Consider the following 18973-nt stretch of genomic DNA (forward strand, 5'->3'; position numbering starts at 1 on the left):
GTATATCTTTTTTTCTTAAATTTGTTTTTAAATTTCCCGGTGATTTATGCCGTTTTATGCGTTAAGCGTATTTTATAATATTTATTTGATGAAACGCATCGAATCGGGAATTCTTCCGAGCAATGCTCCATCGAGTCTGACATCAGACTCATCGTCCTTCAGGGACCAATCTTCTGAGAGCCACGCCTACACCGTCCATGTGGACCAATCCCACGTACGAAATTGCAGCGAGCTCGGATCATTTTTTTTTTAAACCAAATTCCGTTCTGAACATGGCAGGAACTCGTTCACTCGTTCATTCTGATGCACTTCCGTGAAAGTCATTGTTTAGCCTGTAACTATTTTCGTTGACACCAGTGACTGATAATTCGATCATCTTCTATTTGTAATTGGCGAAGAATCGGATCATTGTCAAAAACACTGTGTCCACTTTTAATCATGACATAAACTTCGTAGTTCGGTGGAGTGTACTTGTGCGTGATTTATTTGGATTACGATTTTAAGTGGAGCATTGTTGGAAAATGTCGTAGTCGTCAAAAGTGTGCGTCGGAAATATTAGGATAATCGGGATCTTGTGTAAGTGAGTTAAAGGGAAAAGACAAAGATGAACGAAGTGAAAACCCGCGTTGTGGATACGAATTGTTCGAAGCAATTGAAGTTTGGAGTAGAACGTATATTGTCGGATGAAATTTCGTCGAAGAAAACAGGTAATGGAACGAAAAACGGCTATCTATCGTGTTCTTCAAATTATTTTCTTTATTTCCATTAGTTGACTCGATTTTCAAAAAAAACTAATCGTTATGAAATGGACATCGTACTGCCTGTTTGACCTGCATGGTCAACTTCTGAATAAATATATATGTTTCGAAAGATGTACTAAGGCCGCTTCCGGTACAATTTTCCACGGTGCGGTGTCCTTGCCCTGGAGGTTGCGTCAGGTGCGAAGCCCTACGAATTTGCCCTCCATTTTCTTACGTTCAAACTGCGATTTCCGGAAACTACGCAAGTACCAACCATGGAAACGGAGTAGTCGAAAATTATACCAGTATTTATCGACCGGCTCCACTTCGACCTGTTCCCAGAGGTGAGAAATCGAAAAATGTAATCTTTGCTCGTAATCTATTCTCTGTTCTATGTATAGACGTATTTCTAAAATTAATAAAACTATATTGCGCGAGTTGATCGATTTAACGTCATTCGTGATCGTTTCGATGCCTTTAGCGGAAATCGTCTAAAAACCCTGGCTCATGAAACGAAAGTTGCGTCATTAACAAATGTGACCATATGGACTACTGTCTTGTCTCCGAATACTCGACAGCAAGTAGAGCAAAATATTTACGCGTCAGTGTATTCCCGTGTTTCCTGTTCGTGTTTAAACGACATCTTAAGTGCCACCATTCGTTTATAGTCGATGTAAACAGCGGTTTCGTCGTACTCCTTCTTGGTTAGCTAAAAAGTCGAAAACCCGGACTCCCCTTTGCTTTTCGTTCGTATATTGTTTACATGTGATAAAAATATTGATATAATAAAAGATCACCGAAAACTAAGCAGAAACGGATGTTACCAAATGATTCAACCGCTTATAATCGACGACTAACAATAGAATAAGTAAGAATTTATCAATAGAAGTTGCACTTTCAAACGATAGCACAAAGTTCCCGAAATAAGTATGACCTTACTAACTGTTAGCCATCCAATTCATGCGGAGGACCGTACCAACCGGAGAGAGAACCACACTGTTTAAACTCGTACACATGTTGTATACTTCTGTAGGGCTGTAAATCAGCCAGAAGTACCCAATCTTGGAGGCCTCTTGTTCGGGATAGGATCTGTTGAAACAGACACCCATCCAGCTAAGACTACCGTTTACAATGTTTACATCATGTCACGTTTCCCTCTAATTTGTAATCTTGCACTAGCGTCCACCGCGACGAATCCTTAGGTTTCTGTTTTATCCAACCAAGCACTTCCCCTTACCGTGTTTGTGTAGGATCTAGAAATATTTCCATTTAAACGAGCGATTTAAACCTTTAGCTTTTCACGAACTTTTACAGTGCCGATATCGTCTGCCTCGACACCGACCAATCAATCAGAGACCAATACCAGAAGAAAAAGATCGTGGTCGAGGGCTGTGTTCAGTTCTTTGCAACGAAAAGGTTTGGAAAGAAGATTTTCTCTGCAAAAGTACATCACGAAACCGGACAGGCGGCAGCTTGCTGCTACTTTAGGCTTAACAGACGCACAAGTATAACATTAAATTAGATGCGAACCTAAAGCAATTGGAAAAGTCAAATTCGAACGATGATCTGTTCTCCTCAGGTAAAAGTCTGGTTTCAAAATCGACGAATGAAATGGCGGCACACGAAAGAGAGCGAAAACACTGCTTTGTCGAATTCCGATTCCCAGAAGGAATCGTCTAGAAAATTAGCGAAGGATGATACGAAGAGTGCAACGACTGAAAAGACTGTTTCGGAAGACGAAGAGGATGTGGAGATCGAAGTTGATGTGTGAATTTTACAATGTACATTTACGATGTTTCATATCGTCTAGTTTGTAATCTGTAATGATAAATTTTTATGTTAAATAAAGTTTATACGTAAACAGCTTTATTCCGTTTGTGTGGATTCGACACGTACTTCACCCTGTTCTGACGCCATTTGCAAAAACGATATTAACATTTTTCTTGCCGGTTACCAGGACAACTAAGCTGTTATTTCTTTCCCAAAAGAAAATATTAATCGGGGGCTAATAAACTGCGGTTTAAAATGCAACGATTATTACCACGTTTAATGTCGATTTCTCGACGATATTCGGTGATGAAGATGTCGAAACCTCTGGGAGCGAGCGAGAGTCAGAAATGTCTCAATATCGACACTTCCGATCTTCTCTGTAAGTATTTTTGAAAATGCTGTCCTCGTTAGGTTATCAATATTTTTCTGCATTTTAGCTGCATCCATGACTCAGTCACAAGCAGCTTCTGTCGTCAACGAGTCTTTACGAGCAGATGCGATTCCTCTGCTGGATCAAACGGCCGCTGAAGTTTCAACTACTACGTTCGAGGTGACCACATCGAAGATCGAGTCGCAGATTATCGGTGATAAAACGCCATTGCCATTCGAAGAGATCCCTGGGCCGGCGATTTTGAAGATCTGGGAGAAATATTGGAAATACGTGCCGCTCCTCGGTACGCAAGTGCTTTCCAGTCTGCTAATCAACAGATTCACCCAGGGTACGATCTGTTGAAGTACCAATAGGTTGAAATTCGAAGAGACCAGTATTGTTTCTATCTGTACAATAATCGTTAGAGAACTTTAAATGTGATCGTAAGAAATAGTGGACAGAAAACTTTTAAGAGGAAAATTCGATTTGCTCTTCGAATTTCCAATTGCGCGTTCCCTTCGGTATCTCGATGAGAGAATAGTTACGGAAAATAAAAAAAAAATTCAGACGATATCACGTAAATCCCGTAAAAGCTTGAAATAGCTTAGTTTCAATCCTGTCTCTGCGAAGATAGGTGATTGTTAAATTTCAAATGAGCCGCTTTCAGGACGACTGACGTGGAATCGCAATGTAACACCCTTAAAATATTTATTCAACGAATACGGTTGTATCGTAAGAATTAATGGACCTCTTTCAGGAGACATTGTCATGATTCACAGGTAACCTTTTTCAAGGTAATAATTTTCGATAGCTCTGCCTTATTACGCTTTCGCTCATTACCCTTGTTCATTAATATAGACCCGAACACATAGCAGAGGTCCTTAAACAGGAAGGCGATACGCCTATAAGAAGCGGAATCGATATTCTACAACATTATCGACTGAACTATCGTAAATATCGTCTTGCAGGGCCGTTTTCTATGTAAGTAAACACCTGTACCTATCATAGATAATTTGTATACACGTAAAATCTGTTGATCAAAAAATTATTCAGGCAAGGTACAGAATGGTTAGAAGTGAGAGAAAAGGTGGAGCAAATATTCGGTCAAATTGCTCCGAGCTTTTTTGGCAAGATCGATACGATTTGCGACGAAGTTATTACTAGGATATACAAAATACGTAACAGACAAAATGAAGTATATATATTACAGTTTACACAATTTGGTAATGTAAACCTTACGATACAACACGATAAATTAATGACGCGAATAGGTGCCTGCTAGTTTCCACGAAGACATGGTTCGCTGGGCCATGGAGTGTTTTTACGACGTAACATTCAACAAGCGCCTCGGCTTTTTGGAGTCACCAGGCTACAATCCGACGTCCGAAACATCAAGAATTATTAACGCTTTGTTAACAGCTCACAAGTACATGAGCCGCTGTGAAACTGGCTTTCAAGTGTGGCGATTTTTCTTGACTCCATTCGCTAAGAAGCTCTTCGAAGCTTGTGACGTGCTCGATAAGTAAGTTGATGACCAAAATTTCATACGTGGAATTATTTCCAGGAAATTTCGTGAACGTCTTCTTCAGTGTCATAGGAAAATATGTCCGCCAAGCTCAAGGCAAACTCCGAATTCGCAAATCCCATGCAGAGAAAAGTTTAATGGCTGAGGATAGTTCACCTGTTTTGGAAAAGCTTCTCGTGAACGAAGGTATTCATCCAGACGACATTTGTACGTTGCTGATGGATATGATCATTTTAGGTGTTCAAGCGGTAATTATTGACAGCATAACAGCAGTGACAATTATGTATAGTGAAATATAACGTTTATTCGATTTCTAGACGGCAAACTCCGAGGCATTCATGTTATATAATTTGGCAAAAAATCCACGGACTCAAAGAAGACTCTACGATGAAATTACTTCTGTTTTGCCAAATAACGATGCTCCTTTCACGGAAAGAACATTGAAAAATATGCCATATCTGAAAGCTTGCCTTCAAGAAACTTTAAGGTAGTAATTTTCGTAAGAGCACATATCGAGTAGATATCACTATTATATCATCACGATAATGATTTATTTGATTCAAAGACTACACCCTGCTATCCCCTACATCACTAGACTGTTACCAAAAACCATACATCTTCATGGATATACGATACCTAAAGGGGTAAGCGTAATAGCGAAACGTAGTTAAATAAGATTATTGCTTCGTTAAGAAATAAATTCTTATAGACATTTGTCATAATGGCAAATCAAATTACTTCGCAACGCGAGGAGAACTTCGAGGATCCGTTAAAATTCCGGCCAGAAAGATGGTTGTCTAATTGTGCAAAAGAAGATACAGACTTCAGCTATTTACCTTTTGGATATGGTGTGAGATCATGTTTAGGGAAAAGTATGGCTGAAATAAAAATGATGCTACTGACAGCAAAGGTATTTACTATCAGTAATTTAATTATATTATTGTAATCGTTATTAATTGATCGCGTTATTCATATTTCAGCTTGTACGACAATTCAGAGTTGAATATGATTATGCTGACATCAAAAACAATTTTATGATGGTGAATGTACCCAATAAGCCACTTCGTTTCCGTTTCGTGAATAGATATTAGTCTATACGATAATAATCAAGTACTAGTTACTGCAAAGAACCGCATAGATAGGAATATATTATATTTCTTGTTATTAAATCAACACTTCGAATACAGCGAGGCATAATTTAGACTAAATAACAGTAGTTGTGATTTATCGTACATTTTTATTGGATATTCATTACGCCAATAGAAAAAATAAAATAAAATATTGTTAGAGAGGATTTTGGTTTAATTTATTATCTATTCCAGACTATTTAGACGCGTAATTCGACATTTAATGTTGAGAAAAAGTTGAAAACTTAAAGGCGTACAGAACCTGCGAAATGGATATGAAAAGAAATCTTTTAACAATATTTCTAAGTTATACGATCCAGTTTACCTTGACATAGAATTTGAATGACAGGCACTTTGAAGTTCGTACATCTTTACGGACGTCTGTCATTATCTCTATCCATGGGACACCATGAATATTATAGGCAACGTTACGTGCCTATTTCAGATGTACAGGTAATCCTTACGAATTCACCTATAAAATCGTTTCTATAATTTTGCCAGCATCCCAAGTTTATCCTTTCGATCGTAGTGCTCTGTGAATGAAATATAAAAAATTATTTAGACGTAACGTCAAATATGCACATCTTGCTCAAAAAATTTCCCGCAAACGGCACGACTACTGAAAATAAATACCTGAAGGAAATATTTAAAAAAGACGAAAATAATGAATAATACATTTATTCCGATGCCTAACATGATTTCTATGGAATACAGACCTGTATATCTTCTATCTGTAATAACAAATAGCACCTGCTACTTTATTTTTCCAATTAGCTCGATCATCAACTCACACTGCTTTACTACGCAACCAATCAAGAATAAAAGTATTAGCTGGTATTACATGAATAAACGGTAGATACCTTACAATTAGATAAACTTTCTTCCACTAGATTTCTAGATAAGGTAGCTTACTCAATTTTACATTTAAAAATTTGTCCGCAAAACTCATCGTAGAGCTTAATATTCAGTGCAGATTGGAAGCATGTTATCTTTCCTGTGCGCAACTTTCCTAACGATTGAAACTAGTGGAATTTGATCAATGAAATAAGCAGATCACAGGAAACAATTTACTGTGTAACAATTAGGTCATTACACAATTCACAAATGATTGCTAAATATCGTCAACTACTCAATCTTCATCTTGATACATAACAACTCGTAGAGCCGTAAACATAGAAAGCACGTTTGTGATGAACTGAAATATCATATAGTTGATAACTAAATTATTACAATGATAAAGATGGCAGTGAAATCGATTAAGAAAGATCATTCCATTACCGAGCAATAATAGTTCAGTGAGAAAACTGGAATGATACATTTGATTCTTAAGATCACCGGAGATTGTGGAATCATCATGAATAATATAAATTTTTGCATCCTTAGAGACTGTTCATACCATTTAGATTGGTAAACCGATCGCATAGTATTTTCACTCTGATAGAAAAATACATTTAACTGCAATTCTTAATTTGAAGCTACAATACTAAAACGTAAAACTTACAACATCTATTAAGTTGTTAGCTGGCCACGCGCACATGAATACCGCCAGTAGCACAGTTACAGATACGGTGACGAATTGAAGTTTCAGAGTAAACGGTTGTCGCTATTTGTTCGAGTGGATTTTAATAATATTGATTGTAATTGTATATTAATTTGTCTTATTCATTACTCACTCCGATAAAAATGATACCAGCAAATACGCTTTCCATGCCACAGATGCATAGCGTAATTAGAGTTGTATATCGAGCTGTGTTCGCCACTTCTTCTGCGTATCTAAAACCACACGTTTGAAAAATATCCATGATATCTTCTAATACCTTATATTCTTCAAGATATACAGCTTAATCAAATTCTTTTACATCGTAGAATCGTTGCATACCTTTTCAGAGTATAATATTTTTTTACGCATTTTATCAATGATTTAACACTGTTAGCAGTACGTATTTCGGTCATTAAAATCTCGAAGCGCGCTGCAGCGAAGAGCAACAGTAACGCGCAAAGTATATTGGTGCAGAGAAGTGACGAGCACTGCATACCCACGAGCGATTGTTGCAAGAAAATGATGCTCCTCACGGGTTCAAAATCAACTCGGAACGGATATTCTGCATTCGTTGGAAAGGGATCGGGTAAGAAGAACGTTCCAATGGGAACAATTGCACCGCACCAATAAAACCAAGCTGCAGATGCCGCGTAATATATAGCGTACTTGTCCACGTATCGTTGGAAGACCTGTCTCTCGTATGAATTTGCTTTCTTACAACAAGATTTCATCTCTTCGATTAATCGCTGCAATACGTTATTGGAATCACTAATTTTTGAGACCGTTATTAAAGACGAATCTTACCTGATATCGGTCATATTGATTGAAACAGTAGAAGGAATGCAGAAGTACTTGTAAAACTGCAAGTGCCAAAGAAATTGCTTTACAAAACATTACTGTATCATAGCGGTGCACATATATTGCATACAACAAAGGACAAAAGAGTAAAAGTGCATTGAGAAATAACACGGATCTCAAGGTTTTGAAGCAAAGTATCTGAAACTTTGTAGCTGTCGATGAAAGCGGCCAACAACAGGACAATCCCAGGATAAATTGAGTAAAAGCTATCGCCGTTTTTGGCGCTACATTTCGAAACATACCGACGCGAACTTAAAGCCGACTACCGTGTCAAGAGATCACAACGTTCTGTCTTCAAGCAGAACGCTTTACATCGAAATAATTCGCGAGAATTCTAATGAAACTAATAAAGAAATCGTGTAAGGGTAATAGTTCAGTTGTATGCAGTTACTTGCGTATTCTTAGTACGAAAGAAATAAAATATGAAATAATCCCTGTTGCAACACTAATAACAGCCTGAGAGTTTTCTCTCGAATTCCGCTTGAATACGTAATTCTCCTGTATATGCTTACTGCTGTGGGAGATATCGCATATGGAACAGGCTGCAAATTACTCGACACATTTCGCAGTACTACGTCTAACGTAAGTTCACTATCTGCGAGTATTAGAAGTAATAATTATGCACAAAATGTTTGAACAATGATAGCTTAGGTAATAAAGAACCCTTTCCAAGTAAACAAATAATTGATGTTAAATGACTGAGGAATTTATTAAATCTGTAAGTACAAGCAATGAAACGAAAGATATCATTTGTTCAGTTACTGTAGTATCTAATTACGAATAACGCAGTTTCTACGATGTCCGTAGTTATATTTCGAAAGTGGTTTTCATTGGAATAAATATTTGTGTTCGTAGAAATTCATAAAAAGCCAATGTTAATACGCGATTAGTTATGAAATAGTGTGACATTAATGTGACAGTCGCGATTATCACAAGGAATGGTTCTTTACGTTCTTATTATATGGTTCATATAATATCTCTGATTAAGTCATTCATTATTATGACACTCGAACATTAACTTACGCTAACGAAGAGAAGTGACACAAAGAAAACTCTGATGCTATACGTCTGATGGAAAGTATTAATGTAAATGGCAGTTCTGCGAAAGATGTGATTCTTGCGAAAAGCTACACGCAATCTTGGTGGTGACGAAGGAACACTGAACGGTTGGCCGTAATTCGCGACTCGCTTGTCGTGTCGTGTGTAGTGCATTACGACTGAAAGATTGCTGATTACGTCAAGGGGTGACTTTTTCAATATTTAATATTGATGAAACGCACGAACTAGATCCGACTGGTTCTGAAATCTTGCAGCGATCGTATATGTGTATGAACGATTTGTCTAGCTTTGGGAATGTTGTGTGTTGTACGAGTTCTTTCCATTTCAGTGTTATCTCGCGGCCTATTTTTGACTTAAATAAGTATTAAAGCAGGGTGTCTACAATCGGTTGCGTGAGAGCTTCCAAGGCGCGATAGTGAGATTTCCTGTGATTTAAGAATCATCGAAGGTCTTGGTTTGGAGTGCGATAAGTTCACGGTATTTCAAGCAGAACCTTCAAGCGATGTAACGATTATTGCTGGCTGATTATATCGTTTTTCTAGAATTCTCCAAACAGGTGAATAGTTTATCGCGTTGTTACCGAAAGATTCGATCGCTTTAACTGGTTTCGTGTCGTAGGCAGGACCGCAAGTATACATATGAATTTTCTTCAATCATCGGTTCGTATATTGTCGTGAACAGTGCCATTCTTCGTACGAATCCACAGATATTGGTAAATTTATTTTAGAAAATGTGATTTCATTTTATAAGAAGTCGGTATGAGACTGAAATGTGTTTTGAAAGTTCCGTGTATTTTCTATCGAATTTTGTGACTGGGTGGAGCAATTGATAATTACGCACAAAGGAGGGCCTCAACTCCAATTGTTGTGTGTTGAATTCATGTCATGTGTTTTATATTATGTGTTGAATTTTGGATATGCTGTAAAGCGAAGAGTCATAAGTTATATGCATAAGTTATTCGTTCATGGTGTGAACCGATCGTGGCTCAAAATATATGACAGAAAAGAAAATGGTACTTATTACTTTACATTTACTCTAATACAGGTGGTTAAAAATAAAATTGCTTAAGCATCTGCATAGGATTGCGATCGTAACAGTGACAAGGCATGAATAGGTTAGAAATTTTGAGCCACGATCGCCCCACGCCTCGAACAAAGTGAATGTGAGCCAAGACCTTCTTCTCTATAACATCTCTCAATGTTAAGATCATTGGAGCTGAGTGTGCGACATCCGCCTGATAGTTATCGAGTAAGCATACGAATTTTACTTTAAATGCGTGACGTTTCGATTTCAGACTTCATGCGATCTTCGTGACTAGGAGCCATATTATGTGTTCTTATGTAGAAATAGGGTAGGAAAACACGGAATCTAGGTGAGATAAATAAGTAATTCGGAAGCAAAAGTACGACTTACTGTTCGAAGCGGCGATACGACTGGCACGATGAAGAGATATGTGCTGCTTCTAGTCAAGCTTACGAATACTACAACTTTACATGGGGTTCACTTGTTGTTGAAGGGGTGTTGCGTGGCTGTGACGCTCCTAACGCTTCTGATGCAATTTACTCTAAGCGATGGCTCCTGTCCTGAGAGGGGATGTCAATTTTCTCGAACAGTCGACTTCACTTGCTTCATTCGATTCTATCGTAGTCGGATATCATTTTTTCCGAGTAACCGACTCCTTTGGCGACGATGAGTTCTTCTAAACACAGGTTCGATAGAGTTCTTCTTCCGAGGATGACACTCCTGATGTTACTGACTTCAGTGATGTGATCTTCAATTGCTTCCGGACTCATGCTTCCTCCTTGGTACCGATATACGGTTCGAAGAACCATGTGAAATCGAGCGAAAGGATTCCCATTTGGTTAAGGGGTGCAACCAACAGTGTTTGCTCTTGTGATGAGCAGTTGCAAGAGATAGATTAATTACTAATGATTCATTGTGATTTTTATATATGTGAATATAGCTGTGCAGAGATCGCGATGCTGCTACGATATTTAAAACGTTTCGCGACGTGTGATAGCAATTTCACTTGCCTTTCCTGAGATATTATGACTGAAATTCGGAAAACGTGCTGTTTCGGTATTCTTAATACGTCGTATGCTCCCTTCCATTGCACGTTGCGCCCTTCGAAGGGCCATCGAAGCCCGGTGTTACGTGCGAATATCCAGAAAGTGGAACATACAACCTTGAGGAATATTCGAAAGGGTTCGGCTTATATCACGGAAACCATTAGATTGGCCGTCGCATGACCGTTTGAAAACTCCAAGGTTTATGACAGAGTCTCAGTTATTAAGCGCCGGAAAAGTGGTGTGAACAAGTTAAAAGGGTATAGCACATCCACTAAATTACTCACGTGTCATTTGAATGCTGCCACACAGGTGGTCGAAGCACTAAACTTCTATTTCTCAAAAATAGTAACTGTTCAATGCATGTTCTTATTTATATGAAATAACAGACCCGTATGTTTCCTATCTGTAATAGCAAATTGCATCTGCTACTCCATTTCTCAAATGTAGCTCAATCGTCAACTCACACTGCTCTAGCGTGCACCCCTTCAAGAACAAAATTTCTATGTGCTACTATACGAGCAAGCGATAGGTACCTTATAGTTAAATAAATTTTCTTTCACTAGATTTTTAAATCAGACAGCTTACTCAATTTTTGTTCATTGCTTCAAATTCTTTCCGTAAAACTTATCGTAGAGCTTAACGTTCAGTGTACCACGGATTCGAAACGCGTTCTTTCCCTTATGCAACTTTCCTAACAATTGAACTAATGAAATTTAATCAATAAAATCAGCAAACAACGGGAAACAATTTACTGTATAACAATTAAGTCATTACACAATTTACAAAGTTCAAACGATTGCTAAATATCGTCAAGTGTTCCATCTTCATCTTGAAACATGACAACTCGTAGAGCCGTAAACATAGAAAGCACGTTTGTGATGAACTGAAATATCAAATAGTTGGTACCTAAATTATTACAATGGTAAAGATGTGAAATAAATTAAGAACAATATAATTCATTCCAATACCGAGCAATAATAGTTCAGTGAGAAAGCCGGAATGATACACCTGATTCTTAAGATCACCGGAGATTGTGGAATCATCATGAACAATACAAATTTTTGTATCCTCAAAGGCTGTTCATACCATTTAGATTGGTAAACCGTTTGCATGGTACTTTCACTCTGGTAGAAAAATACACTTAACTGTAATTTTTAATTTGAAGCTACAGTACTAAAATTTAAAACTTACTACATCTATTAAGTTGTCAGCTGGCCATGCGCACATGAATACCGCCAATAGCACAGTTATAGATACGGTGACGAATTGAAGTTTCACAGTAAACGGTTGTCGCTATTTGTTCGAGTAGATTTTAATAATCTTAATTGTAATAGCATATTAATTTGTCTTATTCATTACTCACTCCGATAAAAATGATACCAGCAAATACGCTTTCTATGCCACAGATGCATAGCGTAATTAGAGTTGTATATCGAGCTGTGTTCGCCACTTCTTCTGCGTATCTAAAACCACACGTTCGAAAAATATCCATGATATCTTCTAATACCTTATATTCTCCAAGATATACAGTTTAATCAAGTTCTTTTTCATCGTAGAATCGTTGCATACCTTTTCAGAGTGTAATACTTTTTTACGCATTTTATCAATGATTTAACACCGTTAACGGTACGTATTTCGGTCATTAAAATCTCGAAGCGCGCTGCAGCGAAGAGCAACAGTAACGCGCAAAGTATATTGGTGCAGAGGAGTGACGCGCATTGCATACCAACGAGCGATTGTTGTAAGAAAATAATGCTCCTCACGGGTTCAAAATCAACTGGGAACGGATATTCTGCATTTGTTGGGAAGGGATCAGATATGAAGAACGTTCCGATGAGAATAATAGATGGGCTCCAATAAAACCAAACTGCAGATGCTGCGTAGTATATGGCGTACTTGTCCACGTATTGTTGGAAGATTTGTCTTTCGTACGAATTTCCTTTCTCGCAACAAGATTTCATCTCTTCGATTAATCGCTGCAGTACGTTATTTGGATCACTAAATTTTGAGATGACCATTAAAGACGAATTTTACCTGATATCGATCGTGCTGACTGAAGCTGTAGGTGGAATGCAGAGGTACATGTACAACAGCAAGTGCCAAAGAAACTGATTTACAAAACATTGCTGTATGCTCGCGGTGCACATATATTGCGTATAACAAGGGACAAAAGAGTAAAAGTGAGTTGAGAAATAACACGGATCTCAAAATTTTGAAACAAAGTATCTGAGACTTGGTAGCTGTCGATGGTAGCGGCCAACAACAGGACAATCCCAGGATAAATTGAGTGAAAGCTATCGCCGTTTCTGGCGTTATATTTCGAAACATACCGACGCGAACTTAAAGCCGACTACCGTGTCAAGATATCACGACGTTCTGTCTTCGAGCAGAACGCTTTGGTTGGAAATAATTCTTAAGGATTGTAATGAAACTAGTAATGAAATCATATAGAGGTAATGATTCGGTCGTATACAGTTACGTGAGTATTCTTATTACGAGTGGAATAAAATATGAGAGAATCCCTATTGCAGCACTAATAACAGCTTGAGAGTTTTCTTTTGAATTCCGCTTTAATACGTAATTTTCCCATGTGTGGTTACTGCTGTGGGAGACATCCCATATGGAAGAGCCAGCAAATTACTGGATACATTTCGTAGTATAATGTGTAACATAAGTTCACTATCTGCGAATATTAGAAATAATAATTGTACACAAAATGTTTGAACGATAATAGCTTAGGTAATAAAATTGCCCGTCCAAGTATACAAATAATTGATGTTAAGTTATTCTCGAAGTGTTATCGCTATGCTACATGTGGAGGTACTATGAATTAAATGAAAGGTATTGTTTTTAAGTTACTATAGCACAAGCACAGAGGTTGTATCTATTAGAGAGGTATTACTTTTGTCTCTATAGTAATTTCTTCACTCTGAGTTTTTCTCTTGCGGGGCGCTATTCAAACAACGACGCATCACAATGGCGGGCGAAGGAGAGTGATTTTTTTATTTTGTATATATATATACTATTTGTATGTATCTATTTTGTTTAATTATTTGTACATTTATATTTGTTTAATTATCTCTAATAAGTAATTTATATTTTGCATCACAGCAATGATGCAAATATGATGCCTGACCTAGTTTATTAATTTCAACAATATTATCGTATACTTTTTTAATTATACAAAAAGATTTGAAGTAAATGGTCAAAGAAACTTTCAGTTATTTGAGAGATAAAGTAAAATACGGTCATCAAACCACACACTTACGGGTATATAACCACAAGGCCAGCAACCACGATAATGACTAGGGACAGAAAAGTGTATTTCTTTCCGTTGATCCTATCCGTACGTGCTGGGACCCCTCCATTAGTATAAGCTCCATGAACACGAGTATCCAATTACGAATAATTTAGCTGCTACAATGATCCCAGTTATATTCCTCTTATGGTCTTCACTCAAATAAATATTTTTGTTCATAAAAGTCCACAAAAAGTCAATGTTAATACACGATTTGTTATGAAATAGAGTGACATTAATCGCGATTATCACAAAGAATGGTTCTTTATAGGAATAAAACCGCGTTCAGAGCATATTCATCTTGAATTAATTCTGTATCATGACGCGCAAAGTAGTGAAGATGGAGAAGGCATTGGACAGGTACTGAAATGTTAAAGATTTATTACTTATATAATACCTTTGATTAATTCTTTCATAACTATGACACTTCAACACCAATTTGTCTTACCGAACAATAATAACGCAATGAGAGTTCTGGCACTATACATCTTATGGAAAGTACTAATGGTTTTTGATATGTTAACAGGTTCAGTAGATTTTTCTGCATTTCCAACTTCCGATCATACCAGGTCGAATTATATGCACTTTGCGGGATGCCCATGCTCTAAGAATTATGACACATTAACGAAGCTTAAAAATTTACTTCCTCGGAAAATAGAATATGATTTACCATATCTATCAAGTAATCAGCTGGCCATGCGTACAAGTAAATTTCCGTAAGTACAGTAACACATGCACCTATATACTGTATCTTCACGAACAGAGGTACATCCTGTTTAACAAATTTGTGCCAGTAATTAAATAGAATAGTCATTGTTACATGCATTATACTACACGTAAAACATTATAAAGTATACGTACTACGATCATCATAATACAACACAAAGTCAAAGCAAATGTGGCTACTCCAACAGCGTAAAGTACCATAAAACGAAAACTATTAAGCACTTCTTCTCCGTATCTATAAAAAGGAATCGTTAATACCGTAGACAAATGTATCGTTTAATACACGCTTCATCTTCCACGTGTTATTTTTACCTTCTTAAATGTAATTGTTTCTTAATGCAATCGATCAACGTATCAGTGTCTGTGCTCCGCTCCAAATTCACGGCCAAACACTCAAATCTCGCTGCCGTGAACCAAAGTAAAAGCCCTCCAAACGAGCTTACGCATATTTGCGCAGCGGATTGAAAACAAACGCAAACATGTTGCATATATATGATAATATATACTGATGTATAATTTACGGGAAACGGATATTCCACATCAAATGGGAAAGGAACTGGCAAAATTGCAGGTCGTAATGAAAAACCAACCGCAGTCACATACGTACATGCTATGGAACAACCGCAGAAAACATAGCATTTCTTGATGTACTTGTGGAAAATTTCTCGTTCATATCGTTCCGCTTCTTTGATACAAACTATCATTTCCTCGACTATACGCTGTAACTCATAGTTAGAATGAATTGGTATAATTTTGGCTGTAGTATAGGGGACGTCACGCCGATTTTGATAGGTCTGAAATGTGTATGATATCAAAATCTATATGCTGCATAATTTTTCCCAATACACATAATTTCAACTCGGTCATAGCTTTCCAGTGATATGTACAAGTATTGTTACTATGTACCATGTCCTTAATGTTTCGAATTTGTTTGAATTTATCTGATTAAGTTTGTGTTAGATTTAAGTTAGATTTGACCTACGTTATTAATCCTTCCACCTGTATTAATGCTTCAAAAGTAAACTAAATCAGACACAACAATAATGTTAGATTGCCAAAAGTCCTAGAGCCATATCAATCACGATGGTAAATAATGAGACGAGTATCATTAACCCAGGCGCTGTAGCACATACTAAGAAAAAGTATTAATCTTTCAAAATACCCCAAGTTCAACAAAATCGATGAAGCGTCCTTTATTCCAAATAATTATCTACCGGTGCATCAAGTAACGACAGACACTAAAACTTACCTGTAAAGACACGTGTTTGACGCAGCATACAATAGTCTGAAATATATTTTGTGATACACCTATTGTAAGGCAGACACACGAGGAAGTAACGACCAGATCATCAAAGTGTACATAGCAAAAATATAGCATTGGCAGAAATAGCAAACAGGCGCTTATAATACTGCAGATCTGCAATATCTTGAAATAAAAGATTTTATTTCTGTTGCTGTTGATAGGAAGCGGCCAACAAAGAGTTATAACTACACTGAGCCACGTAATGTGAATAACTTTCTCCGGTGTTATTTGTTTCGTCATGACTTCGAAAAGTGTTTGTTCCTGTGAATCTAATGCAATAGATTTAACTGGTGCCAGAGTTCGATATATACAGACTATCGAGGGATAGAACATATGTAATTTAATCGTTTTTAATCCAAGCGGATATTCACAATCGTCATTGGTATATAATTGGTTTGTACGTACGAGAAATTTAATAAATTATTACACCGAAGAATAAGTTTTATCGGTTTACGATTTTCTTCACAGTAGGCCGCTGCCAGCTGACTTGACGCTAATCATTATTGCTTGCATTATACATTAAAAGTATGTACCGTATTAGACACGTGCAAAGGGTAGTTATCACGCAACGGAGCTAATATTCGCGAAAGTCAAGGAGCGTTCGTTGAAATAAAGTTGTACACGTACAATGTTATATGCACATTCGGTCATACAAAAGTTTGTTTGCGATATCTGCTCGAAGCTACGGGACACGTTCTTTTTTCTGAAGCGATCTTCTTACGTCGAATCCAAAAAGCACCGAAAATGTTCCGAAATATACTGTAAGTAATGCAACGAGAAGGGAAATGTGAACGATTATGAACACAATCCTTAACCATAACTGACATCAAAGAAGCTCGATGCTTAGAAATTTTAGGTTTCGATTTCCCACTAAATAATTCTATTAATATTATATATTTGACATTAAAGAAATATATTCAACAAAATGTTCTTACTGCTTGCAATTCCGACGAAATAAATTTATTGCATAAACTTTTCGCGTGGTTCTTTCACTCTGATAACAAACGCATGTTTAATTATGATACTTCATTCGAAGCAACAAATTTTACTACTACCTTTATCGTGTTGTCATATGTTCTTTAAGGTATGTAAGTTTATTCGTTTCTTTTTCTTCACAGAATCATTCCATACTCTGTTAAAAATTTTGTCAATCACTTAGCACTGTTAACTGTGCGCATTTAATTAGACATATTTCATAGGTTTTATAATTATATTTTGATAATAGTTTTTATTCGTACATATATTTGTGTGTTATATCCATAAAATACGATATTATTACACAATTAGTTATAAAATTTAGTGACATTAATCACGATTATTACAACGAATGTTCCTTTATAGGAATAGAACCACATTCAGAACACATCCATCCTGGATTAATCGTGTATCATAACGCGCAAAGTAGTGAAGATGGAGAAGGCATTGGACAGGTACTGAAATATTATAAATTTGCCATTTATTCAAGATCTTTGAATAATTTCCTCATTACAATTATGGCACGCGAACGTCGACTTACCGAACAGTAGTAACGCAAAGAGAGCTCTGGTACTATACATGCGATTGAAAGCGTTAGCGGTTGCCGATATAATAACACATTCAGTAGACTTTTCTGCATTCCCAATTTCTGTTCATACCATGTTGAGTTATATATACTTTGTGGAGCGTCAATACTCTGGAAATGATGAAAAATTAACTGATTTTAAAAAAGTGAACATTTGTATTTCTGCAGAACGTAGAAACCACATCTTTGTTATTACCATATCTTTCAAATAATCAGCTGGCCACGCGTACAAGTAAATTTCCATAAGTACAGTGACACATACGCCTATAAACTGTAGTTTCACAAATAGAGGTACATTCTATTTAAATAAATTATATCAATAATTAAATAGTAGCATCATTTTACGTTACACTACACTATATGTAAATTTATGTAAAATTTATGTATATAAAATGTGATAAATTTATAAATTTCACTTACCACAAGCATCATAAGAAAACACAGAGTAATGCCAAACGTGGCTACTCCAATGGCATACAGTACCAAAAATCGAAAACTATTAAACACTTCTTCCGCGTATCTAGACAAATATTATTAAAACATAAATGCATCGTTTGATACACACATTACCTTTCAAATACTATCTTTACCTTTTTAAATGTAATTGCTTCTTTACGCAAACAACCAACGCATCAATGTCTGTGCTCCTCTCCAATTCCGCGGCTAAACACTCAAATCTCGCTACCGTAAACCAAAGTAAAAGCGCCCCAAATGAGCTTACGCATACGTGTGCAGCGGTTTGAATACAAAGGCAAGCATGGTGCATATATATGATAACATACATTGATGTATAATTGATAGGAAATGGATACTCCGCGTCAAATGGGAGAGAAACTGGCAATACTATAGGTCGTAACGAAAAACAAGTCGCTGTCACATACGTACATGCCATGGAACCACCGCAGAAAACATAGCATTTCTTGATGTACTTGTAGAAGATCTTTTTCTCGTATTGTTGCGCTTCTTTAACATAAGTGATCATTTCCTCGACTGTACGCTGTAACGCGTAATTAAAACACATTTGTAT

The 18973-nt window shown here is 36.8% G+C and overlaps 5 protein-coding genes across 5 annotated transcripts; 2 read left to right on the plus strand and 3 right to left on the minus strand.

Annotated features, from left to right (window-relative positions):
* Positions 1–112: 112 nt before the first annotated feature.
* Positions 113–2623, plus strand: LOC122570542 (H2.0-like homeobox protein). The gene is made up of 4 exons (XM_043732969.1): positions 113–707; positions 872–1084; positions 2055–2245; positions 2320–2623. Exons 1-4 carry the CDS (start codon positions 605–607, stop codon positions 2509–2511), a joined length of 699 nt encoding a protein of 232 aa, XP_043588904.1. The 5' UTR covers positions 113–604; the 3' UTR covers positions 2512–2623.
* Positions 2624–2816: 193 nt separating this feature from the next.
* Positions 2817–5574, plus strand: LOC122571201 (probable cytochrome P450 12a5, mitochondrial). The gene is made up of 11 exons (XM_043734645.1): positions 2817–2889; positions 2948–3229; positions 3548–3659; positions 3739–3861; positions 3934–4075; positions 4152–4402; positions 4470–4653; positions 4723–4892; positions 4971–5049; positions 5115–5315; positions 5386–5574. Exons 1-11 carry the CDS (start codon positions 2817–2819, stop codon positions 5494–5496), a joined length of 1728 nt encoding a protein of 575 aa, XP_043590580.1. The 3' UTR covers positions 5497–5574.
* Positions 5575–6654: 1080 nt separating this feature from the next.
* Positions 6655–8170, minus strand: LOC122570584 (odorant receptor 49b-like). The gene is made up of 6 exons (XM_043733082.1): positions 7877–8170; positions 7412–7818; positions 7206–7305; positions 7034–7135; positions 6811–6966; positions 6655–6727 (listed from the first exon to the last, which is right to left on the minus strand). The coding sequence occupies exons 1-6, from the start codon at positions 8168–8170 to the stop codon at positions 6662–6664; spliced, it is 1125 nt and encodes a 374-aa protein (XP_043589017.1). The 3' UTR covers positions 6655–6661.
* Positions 8171–11800: 3630 nt separating this feature from the next.
* On the minus strand, positions 11801–13386 carry LOC122570640 (odorant receptor 49b-like). Its single transcript, XM_043733214.1, has 6 exons — positions 13093–13386; positions 12628–13034; positions 12422–12521; positions 12250–12351; positions 12027–12182; positions 11801–11941 (listed from the first exon to the last, which is right to left on the minus strand). The coding sequence occupies exons 1-6, from the start codon at positions 13384–13386 to the stop codon at positions 11858–11860; spliced, it is 1143 nt and encodes a 380-aa protein (XP_043589149.1). The 3' UTR covers positions 11801–11857.
* A 1118-nt stretch (positions 13387–14504) lies between these two features.
* On the minus strand, positions 14505–18967 carry LOC122570843. The gene is made up of 11 exons (XM_043733726.1): positions 18537–18967; positions 18367–18466; positions 18143–18244; positions 17902–18057; positions 17776–17818; positions 16332–16699; positions 15434–15801; positions 15218–15317; positions 15027–15128; positions 14805–14960; positions 14505–14719 (listed from the first exon to the last, which is right to left on the minus strand). Exons 1-11 carry the CDS (start codon positions 18965–18967, stop codon positions 14663–14665), a joined length of 1983 nt encoding a protein of 660 aa, XP_043589661.1. The 3' UTR covers positions 14505–14662.
* Between the last annotated feature and the right edge of the window lie 6 nt (positions 18968–18973).

This window comes from Bombus pyrosoma, linkage group LG9 (assembly GCF_014825855.1).
Source record: "Bombus pyrosoma isolate SC7728 linkage group LG9, ASM1482585v1, whole genome shotgun sequence".
Lineage (NCBI taxonomy): Eukaryota > Metazoa > Arthropoda > Insecta > Hymenoptera > Apidae > Bombus > Bombus pyrosoma.